General features: G+C 33.9%; 1 protein-coding gene across 5 annotated transcripts; it reads left to right on the top strand.

Moving 5' to 3' along the window:
• The first annotated feature begins 4,751 nt into the window (after positions 1-4,751).
• Positions 4,752-15,944, top strand: LOC111894739 (uncharacterized). 5 transcript variants are annotated; one of them, XM_023890841.3, is made up of 26 exons: positions 4,755-5,155; positions 6,137-6,296; positions 6,905-6,997; positions 7,080-7,179; positions 7,271-7,442; positions 9,469-9,640; positions 9,725-9,844; positions 9,916-10,374; positions 10,448-11,035; positions 12,183-12,251; positions 12,382-12,492; positions 12,590-12,829; positions 12,909-12,956; positions 13,045-13,197; positions 13,281-13,412; positions 13,492-13,554; positions 13,643-13,753; positions 13,833-13,916; positions 14,017-14,139; positions 14,243-14,338; positions 14,484-14,564; positions 14,659-14,730; positions 14,845-14,889; positions 15,065-15,148; positions 15,250-15,353; positions 15,434-15,569. In XM_023890841.3, the coding sequence occupies exons 1-26, from the start codon at positions 4,950-4,952 to the stop codon at positions 15,435-15,437; spliced, it is 3,690 nt and encodes a 1,229-aa protein (XP_023746609.2). In that variant the 5' UTR covers positions 4,755-4,949; the 3' UTR covers positions 15,438-15,569. The 5 variants fall into 5 exon arrangements, with proteins under 5 accessions (XP_023746610.1, XP_023746609.2, XP_023746606.2 ...); XM_023890838.2 differs by having other exon boundaries at positions 4,756-5,155; positions 15,472-15,944; XM_023890839.3 differs by having other exon boundaries at positions 4,757-5,155; positions 7,274-7,442; positions 15,472-15,944.
• Positions 15,945-17,180: the final 1,236 nt, after the last annotated feature.

Raw genomic sequence — 17,180 nt, 5'->3', positions numbered from 1 at the left:
ATGCATGGGACATTAGAGCTTAAAAGGCTCTAAAATGGTTCTTTTGTTGCATGGGGCCTTCCTTGGTGCAAAAAGCAACCTAGATCTGACTTGTGACTCATAAAATGACATGATACAGAAGCCCAAATCCCCAACCATGTTTGCAAACATGGTTGGCCACCAAAAATGGCTTATAAAAGCCGTAAATCACCTCAAAGAGGGATCTAACAAATGAATGAGTAGGGTTCAGACTTTATACTTTCCAAAGACTGTAAATGATGAACCAAACTCGAATCCTTCAGTCCCCTCTTGATCCTTCTATGCTCTTCCTTCTTCCTTGAGATCAAAACTCACAAGAATCACTCAAAAAGCCTTATATCTTCTCAAAAACGGTTAGGGTTTGCTATGAGGAGTGTTTGGGAGCATAAATGGGAAAGTAGGTTGCATAAGGTTGTTTAAATAGGGTGCAAACCCCTGGATTAGGGTTTTTGTCCAAACAACAGCTACTCGCCGAGTCCGGGACTCGACTCGTCGAGTCCGCAGCTTAAACCCCACGCCTCATCCTGCTTCTACTCAGCAAGTCAGTCCTTTGACTCGCCGAGTCCAAGGCTAAAAATGCAAAAAAATGAAGATTTAATAACAGAATACATACCAAGAACCAGGTGCTACATGGCAGCTGTGCCTAGAGGACGATATCGGCAGTTGCGCCTAAATAAAGAATGTCATAATTCTGGCAGTTGCGCCTAAATGATAATATTAGCAGTTGTGTTTGACAGCTGTGTCATTGGCAACGATGGACTTCGTGCCTATTTCTCAGGATAATCCTTAGGAATGAATGAACGAGGAATAGTTGATTCTTAGGGTAGATCCTTAAGAGTAAATAAGATAAATAGGGATAAGTAATTGGGTTGATTGTTTGATGTTTAAACGTAATAATTATATTATTGTGGTTTGAAAACCCTATGTACTCACCAGGTTTCCCAACCTGACCCACTCAAGTTTATTATGTGTCGATATGAAGCCACTTTACACTGAGAGATTTAAAAGAGATGTAGATCACTAGTGTAAATGAATGTAAGTTCTGTTTATGCTTGTGTTTTTGTATTGACGATGACATCCCAATGTTTTGAAAATGAATAAAAATACATGTGTCATGTAGATACTAGACGAATTCCCGCGCGTTGCGCGACGTTTGTTAAAATATATTGTTAGAATATTGAAAAATATATGTTTATAGTGGTTATGTTATTGACATTAACTTTTAGTTAAATTGAGATTACAATTTAGATTTTGCATTTATCACTACAATTTATCACTTTTAACTATTTACAAAATATTCTTTAGTTTTTTAATTTGAATTGAAATTTATATTTAAGTTAACATTGTCATGTTGTATTTAAATTAACAATTTAAGTATTTTGTTAAAACTGTTCAAAAGTTGTAGCTTTAAACTAATAATGGTTTACATACAACAACATATTAAATCTAATAAATTAAGTATAATATGTTAAAAGTTAAAGACATAACTTTACAGGTAGAAGTAAATATATTATTTAAAATTGAAATTTAGTTTATTTATGATTACATTTTAGGTTTGATATTTATTTAACATTATTAACCAACTTATAATCATTATTAGAAAGACAATATAATTAATCATTTTTAACTATTTACAAAATATTCTTTGGGTTGTTTAAGTTAAACTAAAAGTTATATATAAGTTGACCATGTAATGTTATATTTAAATTAATAATTTAAGTATTTTATATAAATTGTTCTAAAATTGTATCTTTAAAATGATAAGAATATATTAAAACTAATAAATTAAGTATACTATGTTAAAAGTTAAAAAACACAACTTTTTAAGTAAGAGTAAATATATTATTTTAATATTAAAATTTAGTTTATATATGATTACACTTTAAGTTTGATATTTATTTAAGCTTGTTAACCATTTATAATCATTATTAGAAAGAAATTGAAAAGTCATGGGAGTTTCAAATGAATGTGGTGAAAGGAAAATGTATGAGAGTTTCAAATGAATGTGGTGAAAGAAAAAAAATGCTTCCTTTATAGTATAGTATGATATGATATGATATGATATGATATTAGGAAACTCATTTCAAAATTCAAATTTACATTTTCAAATTATATGTTAAATTTTGAATTTATAATAACTTTAAAAATTTGATATATCTCTTATCTCTTAACTAATAATTTATTTAAAATAATTGATTAATTTTATAACTGTGGTTCCCACGGGTTATAAACTAGTATATATATATATGCATGCAAAGAGAGATAAAGAAATGGACAAAATATCGTTTGATATATACGTGTGTTGGAGACACTACAAAGTTGCAGACTTGTAGTAAATAGACAACATATATATTTTAACTGAGTGATCATGTGGGTTCTTACAAGGGAAAATAAAACAAGCATGGTATTAAATAATAATACATATATTCTACTGTTTTGAAAAGGGCACATCACTTTTAAAAAGGACACCATAATGTAACCGAAAGAAGAAAAGATATCGACTTTCCCCGGGAAAATGACTTAGGAGGGTAATTACCTCTTATCCGTGTTCACATATTAGCATCTTCTTCTTTTTTGTACATAATAAAACAACTAACTTGTTTTAACTGTTTAAATTACACCGATATTACCGGCTAATACCTGTTTTAACCGGTAACTCAAATGGAAAATGACTTAGGAGGGTAATTACCTCTTATCCGTGTTCACATATTGACAACTTCTTATTTTTTGTACATAAGAAAGCAACTAACTTGTTTTAACTGTATAACATCCCAAAAATCATGACCATAAATTTTGTTTTTAATTTAATACTAAAACTATAATTGTCAAACCATTAATTTAATACTCCGGCATCGGGCCCTACTTGGCATCGAGCCCCGCTTGGTATACAAATCTGTCTCTCTTAGGCCCCGCCTGTCTTCGGGTCCCGCCCGCTAAACACATACAATCATATAACATGCTAACACATAAAGAAACATACTCTACTGTATCCTTGTCATAAGAAACATACTTTGCTAATAATGAGATACGGAACATCGTCCGTACTCAGCTAGTGATGAGATACGGGACCTTGCCCACACTCACCTCTTTACCAGACACATACAATTATCTAGGGATGAGCAAACCGCCTCGGAACTGGCGGTTCCGGTTCCGGTTCCTAAAGTTATTGAACCGACTTAAGCGGTTCCGGTTCCGGTTCTCGTTTTTTCGAAACCGCTACCCGCTGGGTACCCGCCGGAACCGGTTTATATATATATATATATATATATATATATATATATATAATTTCATATAAATGTATGTTATTTAGACCGGTTTAGAATATATTGGTCCGATTTTGTCCGTCTTTGGTCCGAATTAATTTGATTTGGATCGAACTAAATTGCGGTTTTGTCGAAAAAAGTTAACAAAATTAATGCGATTGGGTTACCCGCTCCCGGAACTGGAACCGCCGGTTTCGGGACTGGTTCCAAACATTTAAGAACTGCCTAGAGCGGTTCCGGTTCCGGTTCTAACTTTCTAGGAACCGCCGGTTCCGGTTCCGATTTTAGCCAAATGAGGCGGGTACCCGCCTACGCTCATCCCTATAATTATCACACAGACAACAAGTATAATCTAACATGCAAACATTCCTCGGGCATCCGCCTGACATCAGACCTTGGTCATGAATAACATACTAGCTTACAATGCCTAGGGCTAGCCCCCTGGTCTTCCTACTCATTGACTACATGGGCTGGCATTATGGCCTTAGACCCATTCACACAGTGAGGAGACTCACCTTGCACTGCTGAAGCCGTGGCTGGAACTAGCTAAGTACGGACGAAGTTCTGTATCTCATTATTAGCAGAGTATGTTTCTTAGGACATAATACAGTAGAGTATGTTTCTTTATGTGTTAGCATGTTATATGATTGTATGTGTTTAGCGGGCGGGGCCTGATGCCGGGCGAGGCCTGATACCGGAGTATTAAATTAATGGTTTGACAATTATGGTTTTAGTACTAAATTAAAAACAAAATTTTTGGTCATAATTTTTGGGATGTTACGCAGTTAAAACAAGTTAGTTGCTTTCTTATGTACAAAAAATAAGAAGTTGCCAATATGTGAACACGTATAAGAGGTAGTTACCCTTCTAAGTCATTTTCCCTTTGAGTTACCGGTTAAAACATTTATTAGCCGATAATATTGGTGTAATTTAAACAGTTAAAACAAGTTAGTTGCTTTATTATGTACAAAAAAGAAAAAGTTGCCAATATGTGAACACGGATAAAATATAGTTACCCTCCTAAGTCATTTTCCCGACTTTCCCCTCTATCTTTTGAACCGATTTACTAACCGGTTTCACTGGTCCGAATTGGTTTACATAAGTTTGACTATTTTCATGTGAGAACCGGTTTAGGCCAAACCTGGTTTGACTCTATTTATTAAAACCAAACCGGTTTGAGAAAAAACACCAATTTATGCATCTCTAACTCTACGTTGAAAAATAAGCCCATTTCATAGCCGATATGGTAAAATTGTAGGTGAAAAAACCCAAATGGCATGTGAGAAGAATGACTTGTGATCTGAATGACTAATTTTGATCGAAATAATAGTTTTTAGCTATTTCTAACTAAAAAGTCTGTTGGCTATATTTATAATTTTTTAAAAATCTATTTTAACATATTACTAAAAAAGAAAAAATAGAAAGTCTTGGATTATGATGAAGTAAAAGAGAAAAAGAGTACAAGTTTTGAGGAACCGAAGAATAGGGCAACGAAGTTCGAAATCTCCGAGTCCGATATCCTCTTTTAAAATGTGGGAGCGAGCGACGACACAAACACGACTCTGTGTTTTCACCGTTTCCGTTTCTGCTTTAAAACCCTAGAAAACCAGAGACAAGAACTTCCCAATTTTATCCTTAGGTTACAATTTACACACACGAGGGCTAGACATGGCTGCTTCACAGCGAGAGCAAGCGCTCTCTCTCCTGGCCGCTGCAAATAACCACGGAGATTTGGCGGTGAAACTTTCGTCTTTGAAGCAAGCCAAAGATATTTTATTATCCGCGGATCTTTCGTTGCTTTCCGACGAACTATTTCCGTATTTGGTTGAGCTCCAGTCTTGTCATGAAGCCCTTGTCCGAAAAACCCTTGTCGAGTGAGTTTTCCATATGTTCAAATATCTTATAAGTTTCCTGTGAAATTCGTGATGTAGTTGTAATTTCTTGACAATGCGTTGCCCTACAGAGGCTATATCTTCGTGGTAATGGATTATTGCAAGTGAAACGTCTTTTGTTTGTTGGGGATTCATGTGAAGATAACAAAATTTGGGATGGGTCGCAAGTTTATGCTTTAATTGGAACATCTGATAGCCTATGATTTTAACAATATAAGTGATTATTGAAATTCGTATTGGAACCGTTTACATTGACTGTCTTAATTTAGAACAAGGCATCAGAGTTTATAGGAATATATTTATATAGCTCCCTCCGCCCCCAAAATAGTTACTTTCAAATCTTTATCATCTAGGTTGATATGGTGACTGATGCACTTCATATAAAATTTATAGAAGCACTCAACTTTTTAGCAAGTACAACACTTGTGGGAAAGTTTGATGTTTAATTTGTAACAAGAGCCATAAAAGTTTTCAAATATAGTGGTACTAGCCTCGACATAAATATCAGTGTTACTAATACTGTTCTTTAGAGTTGATGGGGTGATACTTCTGTTTTACTTTTTGTAAAGATTGTATTTATGAAGTGATACTTTTGATTCACATAAGTTTATTGGAGATAAAATTGGTCATTTTTATGTAGTTTTATCATTGTAGATTCAAGGCTTTAATTATTGTAAGAAGAGTTCTCACATGACAAATAGTTCTAATCTTTGTAGTTACTTTATATATATATATATATATATATATATATATATATATATATATATATATATATATGTGTGTGTGTGTGTGTGTGTGTGTGTGTAAGTATATATATGATAAGATTCCAGTGATTCTTTTGAAATAAATTTCATACGAATGGAAGATTGAAGTTCAAAACACACATCACTGAAATTATGTCTCTGGTTTTATAGCTTTACAATATGTTTTTTTTCATGCTAATATGATCTTATGCTGTAATAGGGTGGTTGAGGAGATCAGTTTAAAAGCAATGGAGTATTCACAGCTACTGATGCAAGTCTTGTTGACACTACTAACTGATCCTGATTCTGTTGTTGCTAGACAAGCCATTGTTGCTGGCACACATATCTTCTGTGAAGTGTTGGATGCGTTAGCTTTTCAGGTTTCTTTTGTCTATTTTCTTTTATCCCTATCTGTAGATACACATGATTCTAGAGGCTTGAGCTTAATCTGAAATGTTTCCTGTACTGCTTTAATTGTACTCTTTTTTATTTTATTTTATTGCAATTCTTGTACATGGAAATTTTCTTGTGAATCTTATTTTATCTAGTTAGTCAAGTACTTGTGTAAACTAAAATGTGCCTCTCAAACTTCCACCTTGCAAATATTTCTTGAAATAATTGTTGATGAAATTTAAGAGATTTAGTATTGATTTTAAGAGAAGTTTAGCATAAGAACATTACTTCCCTGTTTTTCTGTTTTTTAAGTTCCTTGCAATTGTCAATTCCACTTAGTTTTAAAGATTTGGTTACTGATCATAGTGGTAGAGACAATGATTTTTCAGGTGCACCCATAATTATGAAAACTTATAATATGCGAATGCCATATTTCTTGTGGCACTTACTACTCTACTAGTTGATATATGAAGAAATCTGTTGTGTCTGTGTCAGCTTTCTGTTGTATTTTCTTCTAGCTTTTGTTTGTGAGAATATGTGCATTCATTCTTGCTTTACCTTGAAATCGTGAAACTTTATTTTGAAAAATTTATAGTTTCACCGGCATGGTATAGTGGAAAGATGGCTTGAAGAGATCTGGTCATGGATGATCAAGTTTAAGGATTCTGTCTTCCAAGTTGCATTGGAGGTATTATGAATTTAGCTTTCAGTAATTGAATTTTGGAAAGTGTGATTGATTGATACAATACAAACTTGCATTGATTTTGTAGGCTAGGTCTGTTGGTCCAAGGCTGCTTGCTATAAAGTTTTTGGAAACTTGTGTATTGCTGTTCATGCCTGACAATGATTCTAGAGGGCATGCTACAGAAGGTATTGGCTATTTTTTTACATCAATGTCGAGGGGTTTGGTCTCTTTTTGTTGGTTGATAATGATATAACTGAGTCTCCTTTGGACATGTAGCAGTTGCTAGAAGTGCACAGATGTTCAATATTTCATGGTTGTCTGGTGGTCACCCTGTTCTGGATTCAATTGCACTCCAGTCAGAAGCAAATAGATCCTTGTTCATTTTATTTGATTTGTTGAGGTCGCCTAGTCTTCTCCCCGGTTCCATTACAATTTCTATTATTAATAGGTGAGATATCATCCCCATTTGTCATTTGTCTGCTGCATGCATTCAATAAACATTGTCACTGCCATTTTCTTAAAATTTGCATACCATGCAGTCGCTTTGTCTGGAAACTTGATGGAAACAAATACATGCTTTTTTTTTTTGTTTGTTTGTTATAAACTTACAGTGTTTAATTCTTGTTTGTTATTTGTTGAAGGAGAATGTCTCCTTTATTTATGCTTGGCATTCATCTTTGTTTGTTCCCATGCTTAAGCAGACTACCATTATGTGCTCCTTAGTTAAGTAATGAGAATATCAGTACTTCTGAGATAGCCTTTAATAGTTAGAGTTGTATTTATGTAGAAAAGGCGTTTGTATCGGTTGATATTAGGATGTTGCAACTTGATTCTTTACCAAGGTTTTCCAGTGACAAACAGTCCATTTTTAGTGCTCATATTTTTTCGTCAGTGAGATAAATTTCAATATTTTTTGGGATTTATGGAAAAACAATTTGGCTTGGCATAAGTATCTCTGTTTCTAAAGTTAGAAGTGTTGTTGGAGGTGGAATCAGGTTGTAGTACAACTTGAAGTGCTCTTTTTGTAATATTGTTGGTTGCAGCAACGTGCAAGGTCAATCAGATGGGCATGGAATGGAACTGCTGATGTCAGCACCGGCTTCTAGCAGGCAATTTTTGATAGCTTATTTGCTGAGGGGCTTTGGTAGCATAGCAATGCAGTTTATATCTTTTAAACTGTTCTCTCATTCATTTGCTGTGTATACATACATACATACATACATACAGCCCTTGTATTGTGACAAGACTTCCTGTAAATTTAACTTAATCAACCTTTGACATACATTGAATAACCATAATCAATTAAATATCTTTTTTTTTTCAATACTGTTGATGGCTGCTTCAGTAAAATGTCCAATTTATGTTGGTTGTGGTGTTTTGTTCTTTCATTTCGTTTGTCAGATCTTTGTTATTCAGGGATGTGGTCTTTCTTGTATCCTGTTTTTAAAATGCACTCAACAGGTCCTCACCTGCTATCAACCAAATAATTATTTATTTATTTATTTATTTTTTTTTAACTCAGATCTCAAATTCTCACTTCTACTGATGTTAATCAAAGGTTTTTCTCTTGCACAAAAGGTTTTTTGTTTTTTTGCTGTGCCCAGAGAAGGCATGAATAAATATGTTGATGCAGTATGTTTTCATCCAGATTTTCTGAAATAATGTTAGGATGCTGCTGCTTTTGAAGCTGCACTTCATCTGCATTAATGAAGTCATCATTTTTATAATTAAAAAACTAATATATAATGTATTTGAATCTGTGGAAATTCTGGAAGGGTAGTGAGTTGTTGAGTACAAACGGTGCAGGCACTGGCTGGGGCTATCAAAGTAAATGAAGATTTTTCACAATTGTTGTATTGTGTTTTTTTCATCATTTCATTTTTTGAGAAACTGCACATCCATACAACAATGTGGTTCATTTTTCCAGTGGTAACATTGTTGACAAAAGGAGTTATATCATTCAGGTCCAAGAATATTAATCGACAAAAATCTATTACATTTTCCACGGAAGCTCGGTGTTTATGATCTTTGGGGACTGTCAATGCAGCTGTTCCATAATTTTTGATGCATACAAAAATGATTCAATTTATGAACACCTTTTATGCACAATATACCATATAGTTGTCCTTGAGCTGTGTTTATTTGTGTCTGAATCCTGTAATAATGAAAGTTAGTGTCCTAAAAATGAAGGTTGAACAGAAGTTTCTGCAATATAAACTAAAACTACTATCTGTTTTCTGGTTGTTGTATGGTGCAAGTATTTTGTAGGGCTTGGCAATGTGCTATTATTATACATCCTGAAAACTTGTACAAGTGGAACTAGATATGTTGGGTGAACATTTTTGTATTTGTTGAATTTATGGCACTCCATAAGTAATTGGATTTTATTTAATACAGTTTTGACCAATATTTGGCTTGATGTATCCTTGCCATCTAATTTTATGTTGAACCTCAAAATCTTTTTTGTTTTTCAGTCTTGCTATCATAGCTCGGAGGAGGCCGGTTCACTATAGCTCTGTTGTTTCTGCACTCGTTGATTTTGATGGTAATTTCATAGCAAAAGGAGCCCATAATGCCAGCATACAGTATTCTTTACGAACTGCTTACTTGGGATTCTTGAGGTGCACACACCCTGTTATCATGGAGGTAATTATAAATATTTCTTTTTCTTATACTATAATACTTGTATTGGGTAGTGCTGACGACTCATTGGTTTAAATCTGAAATCAGTCGAGAGACAAGTTGCTCAAGATTTTGCGGGCAATGAATGCTGGTGATGCGGCTGACCAGGTGATGCGTCAGGTTGATAAAATGCTCAGAAATAGCGCCCGTGATGCTCGGGCAAACAAGGTACATCTGTCTCTTTGACTCATTGGTTTAATTTTTGTTTTGTGCTTATTTATTTATTCTATCTTCTTCAGGATGAGCAACAACCATCAAGCCATATGCTTATGTCAGGTGGTGACATGGCAAGGAAACGGTCAACTCCTATGGATCAAGAACATAGTGATTCATCTTCAAAAAGGAGTCGTTATGCTTGTTCTAATGGTAGTGATGACCACTCAGTAAATGGTGTATCAGCCAAGATGCCACCATTAGATAACGGTCTCAGCCCTGTTGAACAAATGATTGCCATGATTGGTGCTTTACTAGCTGAAGGAGAAAGAGGTGCTGAATCTCTTGAAATCCTTATATCCCAGATACATCCTGATCTTCTAGCAGACATTGTTGTTACAAACATGAAACATTTACCAAAAAGCCCTCCCCCATTAACCAGACTTAGCAGCCAGCTAGTACCCCGCCCTAGTGCCGCCCCGTTGTCTCCTACACCCACTTCCAATACTCTTCTGCAATCAGATCCTAAACGTGATTCACGAAGGGTGAGTTTAAGTTTTGTCATATCATATCATTATTTTTATTGAGTTAAAAGTTGAACATGCATGCTGTTTACAGGATCCTCGTCGCCATGACCCAAGGCGTGTTGTTGGAACCCCATCAGATCATATTGTGGAAGATGCTGCACAATCTGGTCTACCAGAGTCTGATTTTGATGCCTCTCTTCTGTTTAGACAACCACAACCTACTCCACCTGTTGAAGATAAATCAGAAATTCTTATACCCAAAATAGAAACCAAGTTTCATACCCCAGAAAATCAATCATCTTTTAAGGAACAGGTTCCCAATGAACAAGTTGGTCCTGATGTGAAATTGAATATTGTTTCAGATGTAGCAATTTCTTCTGTTGACTCACATGAACAAAAGTCAACGGATATTATTACAATGACAGATGAAGGCCACCTGCCATCATCTTCATTCATGGATGATGATCAGCTCTCACCACCAGGCAGAGTGGAGACACCTGTCATGGAGGAAACATCTGTTGATTTACCTGCGGTTCCATCTTATGTGGAATTGACTGAAGAACAGCAAAGAGATGCAAGGAAAATGGCAATCAAAAGGATTATAGACTCTTATAAGCAGTTAAGAGGAGCAGAGTTTATGCAGACACGCATGGCATTGCTTTCTCGACTGGTTGCTCAGGTGGGGGTAGACTCCTCTTTTGATTGGTTAACATTTCTCCAGTTTAACTGCTTTTCTTTTTTCTCCTTTGGGGAGATATTCTTATTGTTTCTAACTTTCTTTTACTTATTATTACATATGAGTACCGGATCTTTATTTATAATGTATGATAATGATAATTTTGTAAAAGAATCCATGACACGTTTTATATGTGAGGTAATATAATAATATAATTGATTTTTTCGTGTGTAATGCGGTTCATGTTATGGTGTGTCATGCTCAAATCATTCTTATCTGATATATTCTTATCACGGGAGCTTATATAAACAACATCCATTACTTTAACTTACAAGTAATAAGGTCAAACATCAAAAACATTTCTAAAAAACTGAATGTATTAGCTAAATAACTTGGCCTTACACATTACGTTATTCAAATATTTTTCCCAAGTAGTTTGTAAACTGGAAATAGCAAGTTATCAGGTTGGTTGTGAACAGGGGCTTATAGTTGACAGAGAAATATTGTACTTGATGCTTCTGCTGCTTATTTTTTAGGAAAAGATGAGAAGAACATGTATAAGGTCATAGTTAGCCGAACAAAGAATTTTGTGGGACACTTGCAGATTTGTGTTCATTTGCCAACTGAACAGAAAGAGATAACAAGTATTATAATGATAGGGGCGTGGGGGTCATTTTTCTTTTTAATATATATATATATATATATATATATATATATATATATATATATATATATATATATATAACCTGTAAATAAAAATGCTTAAATGACTGGTACTGTGCATTACTGATTTAAGTGGAAACCTGACAGTTCTGGGGGAACACAGATTGTAAGTGAAGGATGTACAAGAACCATCTATTATATTTTATAATGTGAAACTTGTTAAATTCTCAATCTGCTGATAGAGAAAACATATTATAATGTGAAACTGCATTTGTGACATGTTGGGAACATCAAAGGCAGAATGCATATCTTTCTTGTTATCTAAATCAGTATCTTTGACCAAATTTCTTTCAATACAAAGAGTGAATATGGAAAGATGGCAATACTAAAAGCCTTGTACCAATCTTTGAAATTTGCATCAAAATAAGCAATGTTTTCTTGAGGCAGCAGTAGATAATTTCTGCATTTGTTGTTGTGCTGTCTGCAGGTTGATGCTGATGATGATGTAATTTTAATGATGCAAAAGCATATTGTCTCAGACTACCAGCATCAGAAGGTATATATATATATATATATATATATATATATATATATATATATTCTTTTCAAAATATCATATTATATAATTAATGTCAAACCTTTTTTGTGTTTTAATACACATTTTCATGATTGCACTCCTTAACCAGGGGCATGAGCTTGTAATGCATGTGCTATACCACCTCCATGCTGTCAGGGTGTCAGATTCAGCCCAAGACTCTTCAGGGGCCGTTGTATATGACAAGTTCCTTCTGGGAGTGGTAAGAAGTTGCTATTTAATTGATCCACATAAAACTTTTTTTCAAAAAAAAAAAAAAATGTATTGAGATCGACTTATCGAGCACTATATTTTTGTAGGCTAAATGTCTGCTGGATGCCTTACCAGCAAGTGATAAGTCGTTGAGCAGACTTTTTAGTGAAGCTCCTTTTTTGCCTGAGTCTGCATTTGAGCTTCTTGATGAGATATGCTGCTCAGATAATAACTGTGGAAAAGATATTCGTGATGGTGATCGTGTCACTCAAGGTCTTGGTTCTTTATGGAGCTTGATTTTAGGGCGTCCTCACGAGCGTCAGGCCTTTTTGGATATTGCCTTGAAGGTTAATTTTTTTTTCTATAAGTTTTTTAATTTTTGAAATAAATGCATTTCTCCTCACTTTGATGCATCTTGAAATGCAGTGTGCTGTTCATCCTAAAGATGACATCCGTGCAAAAGCTATACGACTGGTAAAACTTGGTACTTTTTTTTTTTTTTGATGCACAAAGTCACAACTACTTGATGATTGAGTTTTTTGTTTGTTGTATCTGTTGTCAGGTGGCAAACAAACTTTATGTAATTAGTTTCATCTCGGAGAAAATTGAGGATTTTGCCACAAACAAATTGCTCTCGGCTGTTAACAGACCAGTATCAGGTGCTGGTGCTGAGCTGTCAGTTTGTGGGGCCAATGAACAAAGACCTGAAGGGCAGGTGTGCTACTGCTATGTTTAATCATCAACTCTTGTAATGTAATGGTGTATATGTATTGATTTGAAATGAAAAACTTGATCCAGTTTCAGATGGGAAATCAAGAAACATCAGTTAGTGGGTCTCAAATTTCAGAGCCAGGAACTTCTGAAAGCGAGTCAATGTCGCCTGCACAAGCTCAACAACACCTTTCTCTGTTTTTTGCTTTATGCACCAAGGTTTGCTTTCTTTGCTTGTGTTTTGTTGTATTGTTTCTGTTTGTTACATACTAATTAATACTAATGCTGATTTTTGCAGAAACCTAGTCTTCTTCAACTTGTATTTGACAAATATGATCATGCTCCTAAGGCAGTTAAGCAGGTGGGATTTTTTTTTTCTTGTTGAAATTTTGTGATAAACAGATGTTTTGATTCATTGTGTTTCACTTTCTTTCTGATATAATGCACAGGCTGTTCATCGTCATGTTCCTATACTTATCCGGGCTTTAGGCCCATCATATTCTGATTTACTCTCAATAATATCTGATCCACCTCAAGGAAGTGAAAACCTCCTGACACAGGTGTGTTTAATTAATCTTTAAAGCTTTTGTTTTGTACTTTTGTTGTGTTGATATAATTTTATGGTGTGTGTTGTACAAGGTGCTTCATGTTCTATGTGAAGGGACGACTCCTTCGGCCGATTTAATTGAAACTGTCAAGCGTTTATACAAAACTAAACTTAAGGTGACACTGCTTTTTTTTTAAAAAAAAAAAAAATATAAATGTGATGATGTTTTTTGGAATATTGTGTTTACATGGAGTGGATGGTATTTCTGTCTTGCAGGATGCTGCAATACTTATTCCAATATTGTCTTCATTTACCAAGAATGAGGTTTTGCCTGTTTTCCCACGACTCGTTCAGCTTCCATTGGACAAGTTTCAGACAGCACTGGCCCACATACTGCAGGTTTCAATTTTATTGTGGTTCCACATTAATTATAACTGAAGATAATAATAATAATAGAATAGAAAGTAGTTTTACCTAAAAATTTTGTTGGTGGTGTGAGCAGGGTTCAGCTCATATGGGGCCCGCACTGACACCAGCAGAAGTATTGGTGGCAATCCATGACATTAGCCCTGAGAAGGATGGTGTTCCACTAAAAAAGGCATGCTCATCATATCTCATATTCATTCATTATATATATATATATATATATATATATATATATATATATATATATATATATATATATATATATATATATATATCAGTTGTCAAAATCCATGAGCCAATTTTCAAACTTTTTGCAGATAATGGATGCTTGTTCAGCTTGTTTTGAGCAGCGTACTGTTTTCACACAGCAAGTCCTAGCAAAAGCATTGAACCAAATGGTGTTATTTCTGTTTTCAACTTACAAGAAACTTAATTTTTAATTATTTCATGTCATGTCATGTGTTGAGAATACTTACTAAAGTTGATCTTTAGGTTGATCAAACACCTTTACCTCTTCTGTTCATGAGGACAGTAATCCAGGCCATGGATGCTTTTCCCAAATTGGTATCCCATCCCATCATCTTAATCTTAATCTTAATCTTAATCTTAACTTGGTTGACTTTGTTTATCGGTTTGTAACTTGTGGTTTGGTTTGGTTTCATAATATTCATGGTCCAGGTTGACTTTGTTATGGAGCTACTTTCCAAACTCGTAAGTAAACAGGTGAGCTACTTGTGTTTGTAATTGTATCATCATAAAATATATATATATATATATATATATATATATATATATATATATATATATATATATATATATATATATATATATATATATATATATATATATATATATATAGAGGAAATAAGATGGAATAAATGGTTGTGGTTGTGTACAGGTATGGAGGATGCCGAAATTGTGGGTCGGATTTCTGAAATGCATTTCACAAACACAGCCACATTCTTTTCGTGTATTATTACAAGTATGTATCTATTCCCCCCCTTGTTCGCTTTCACTTTCACATTTTGTATTTGGTTTATATTAAGTTAAATATGATTGTTGACTTGTTGATTATTATTGCAGTTGCCTTCACCACAGCTTGAGGGTGCTCTGAACAAGTATGGTAGCCTACGAGGTCCCCTTGCTGCATATGCCAGTCAACCTAATATCAAATCCTCCTTGCCTAGGTACCTACACCTACCTACCTACCTACCTTTTTTAAATCAAAATTCCAATTAGTAAATATACAAATAATTTAGTTTAATAGTTAGTGGATTTGTCCTTTTGTGATGTTTGTTCTATTAGGTCAACTCTACAAGCTCTTGGTCTTGGTCTTGAAACTGAAAGTCTTGCTTCTTCTTTCAACAACCCAGCAGACAAAAGTGCAAAAGGGCCCAACGTCACAATCATACATACTTGAAGGACTTGGATTGCTGCTCTACAATTTTCTCTTTGTTTTTCATAACCAATTACCAGTCGGTGTACAAAGAAAGAGGCATGCATGACCCCACCCTTGCTACTTTCACTTTCTTTCTCAGAGTAAATATAGTTCAAGATAGCAATCGCATCCTCTCTCTCTCTCTCTCACATGTTATGTTGCTCTTATCATCTCTCTCTCTCTCTCTCTCTGGAAGTGTATCATCCCTTAATTCCTTTTATGTTTTGTAGTATTTCATTCAGAGCTTTCTTTTTCTCTTAACGACCTTTTTGTCTTCTCAAACTACTACATTATCTATCTGTAAAATGCTTGCAATTTAATTAGGGCCATCTTCGACACATTTTGCCAACTTTTCAAAAATTTCATTCTTTTATTTATCAGATGCTTCAATTCGTATTCAACAACGCTTTCACTTTCAGGAAAATGTTATCAAATCAACTTTCACATCGATCATAAAAAAATCAACATTCTCTAGTGTGTAGTTAGTGTGCAGTGTGCTTAACACTTGCAACTACTAACCATCGATCATGAAATAACCTGTGTCTTATACACGCATATATACATATTAATTTATTACAGGTATTTGAAAACACAACACATACATCCAAACTTGCTCATAATTTGTCAACTCTCCATGGAAAATCACCTATGCCCGCCCCTAATTATAACACTTGCTCCATTTCACACCACTACTTTACTACAGTTTAATATTCTCATAACTCCTCATTTAATACATCTGTGGTTGTAGGCTTGTACTCTAAACAACCGTCACATGTGCATCATGTGCAGGATTAATATAACGTGCAGGATTAATATAACATGATAAAATAAACAATTTATATTCAAAAGAGACTTACAAGGAAAATATCACATATCTATGACTTTGAATCAATTATTCTTTAGAGTAATACAAACCAAACAATCATATATAACATACTTAATTAAATAATATACATCCACATAATATGTATTTGATTTATTTACAATGATATTTCAACCACAACATACATCAACTGTATTAACAGTATAATAAAACCAAAAGAAATATATAAAAAAAAAATCAGTTTATAACAAACTTTCAAATTAAAAGTTCTAACATTATAGCCTTTAAAAATGGTTAAAAGACCTTAAATCAACACAAACACCTTTACATTTGTTTTTTTGAGTATGTGTGTCTACTCAAAAATTGGTCTTTTTATAGTAAAATATCCATTAAGTGCTTATATATATATATATATATATATATATATATATATATATATATATATATATATATATATATATATATATATATATATATATATATATATATATATATATATATATATATATATAGAACTTTTAATACTATGTCGTTTCGGCTCTAAACTACGCAATTTTAATACAAATCATAAACTTAACCAAAAAAAATTGTTTCCTAGTTTCGTTATAGAGTCTTCAACTGATGTTGGGTTATGGTCGAACATACGAAAATACATTATATTCTTAAAAATGATAAAGATCAGATTAATTGTGATAAGAATTTGAGTTTTGAATGTGTGTATTGTATTTTATCGGATTAATTGTAGTTTTGAAT

The sequence above is a fragment of the Lactuca sativa genome, chromosome 1, assembly GCF_002870075.4.
Source record: "Lactuca sativa cultivar Salinas chromosome 1, Lsat_Salinas_v11, whole genome shotgun sequence".
Lineage (NCBI taxonomy): Eukaryota > Viridiplantae > Streptophyta > Magnoliopsida > Asterales > Asteraceae > Lactuca > Lactuca sativa.
This window is presented reverse-complemented; position numbering and strand designations above follow the sequence as displayed.

What these genes read in the sequence shown, in the direction of transcription:
- LOC111894739 (XM_023890838.2), top strand. Translation starts at nt 4,950, where the DNA reads ATGGCTGCTTCACAGCGAGAGCAAGCGCTCTCTCTCCTGGCCGCTGCA. An exon ending in GTCCGAAAAACCCTTGTCGA is followed by an intron (nt 5,156 to 6,136) that starts GTGAGTTTTCCA and finishes ATGCTGTAATAG; the next exon opens with GGTGGTTGAGGAGATCAGTT. An exon ending in CCAAACTCGTAAGTAAACAG is followed by an intron (nt 14,890 to 15,064) that starts GTGAGCTACTTG and finishes GGTTGTGTACAG; the next exon opens with GTATGGAGGATGCCGAAATT.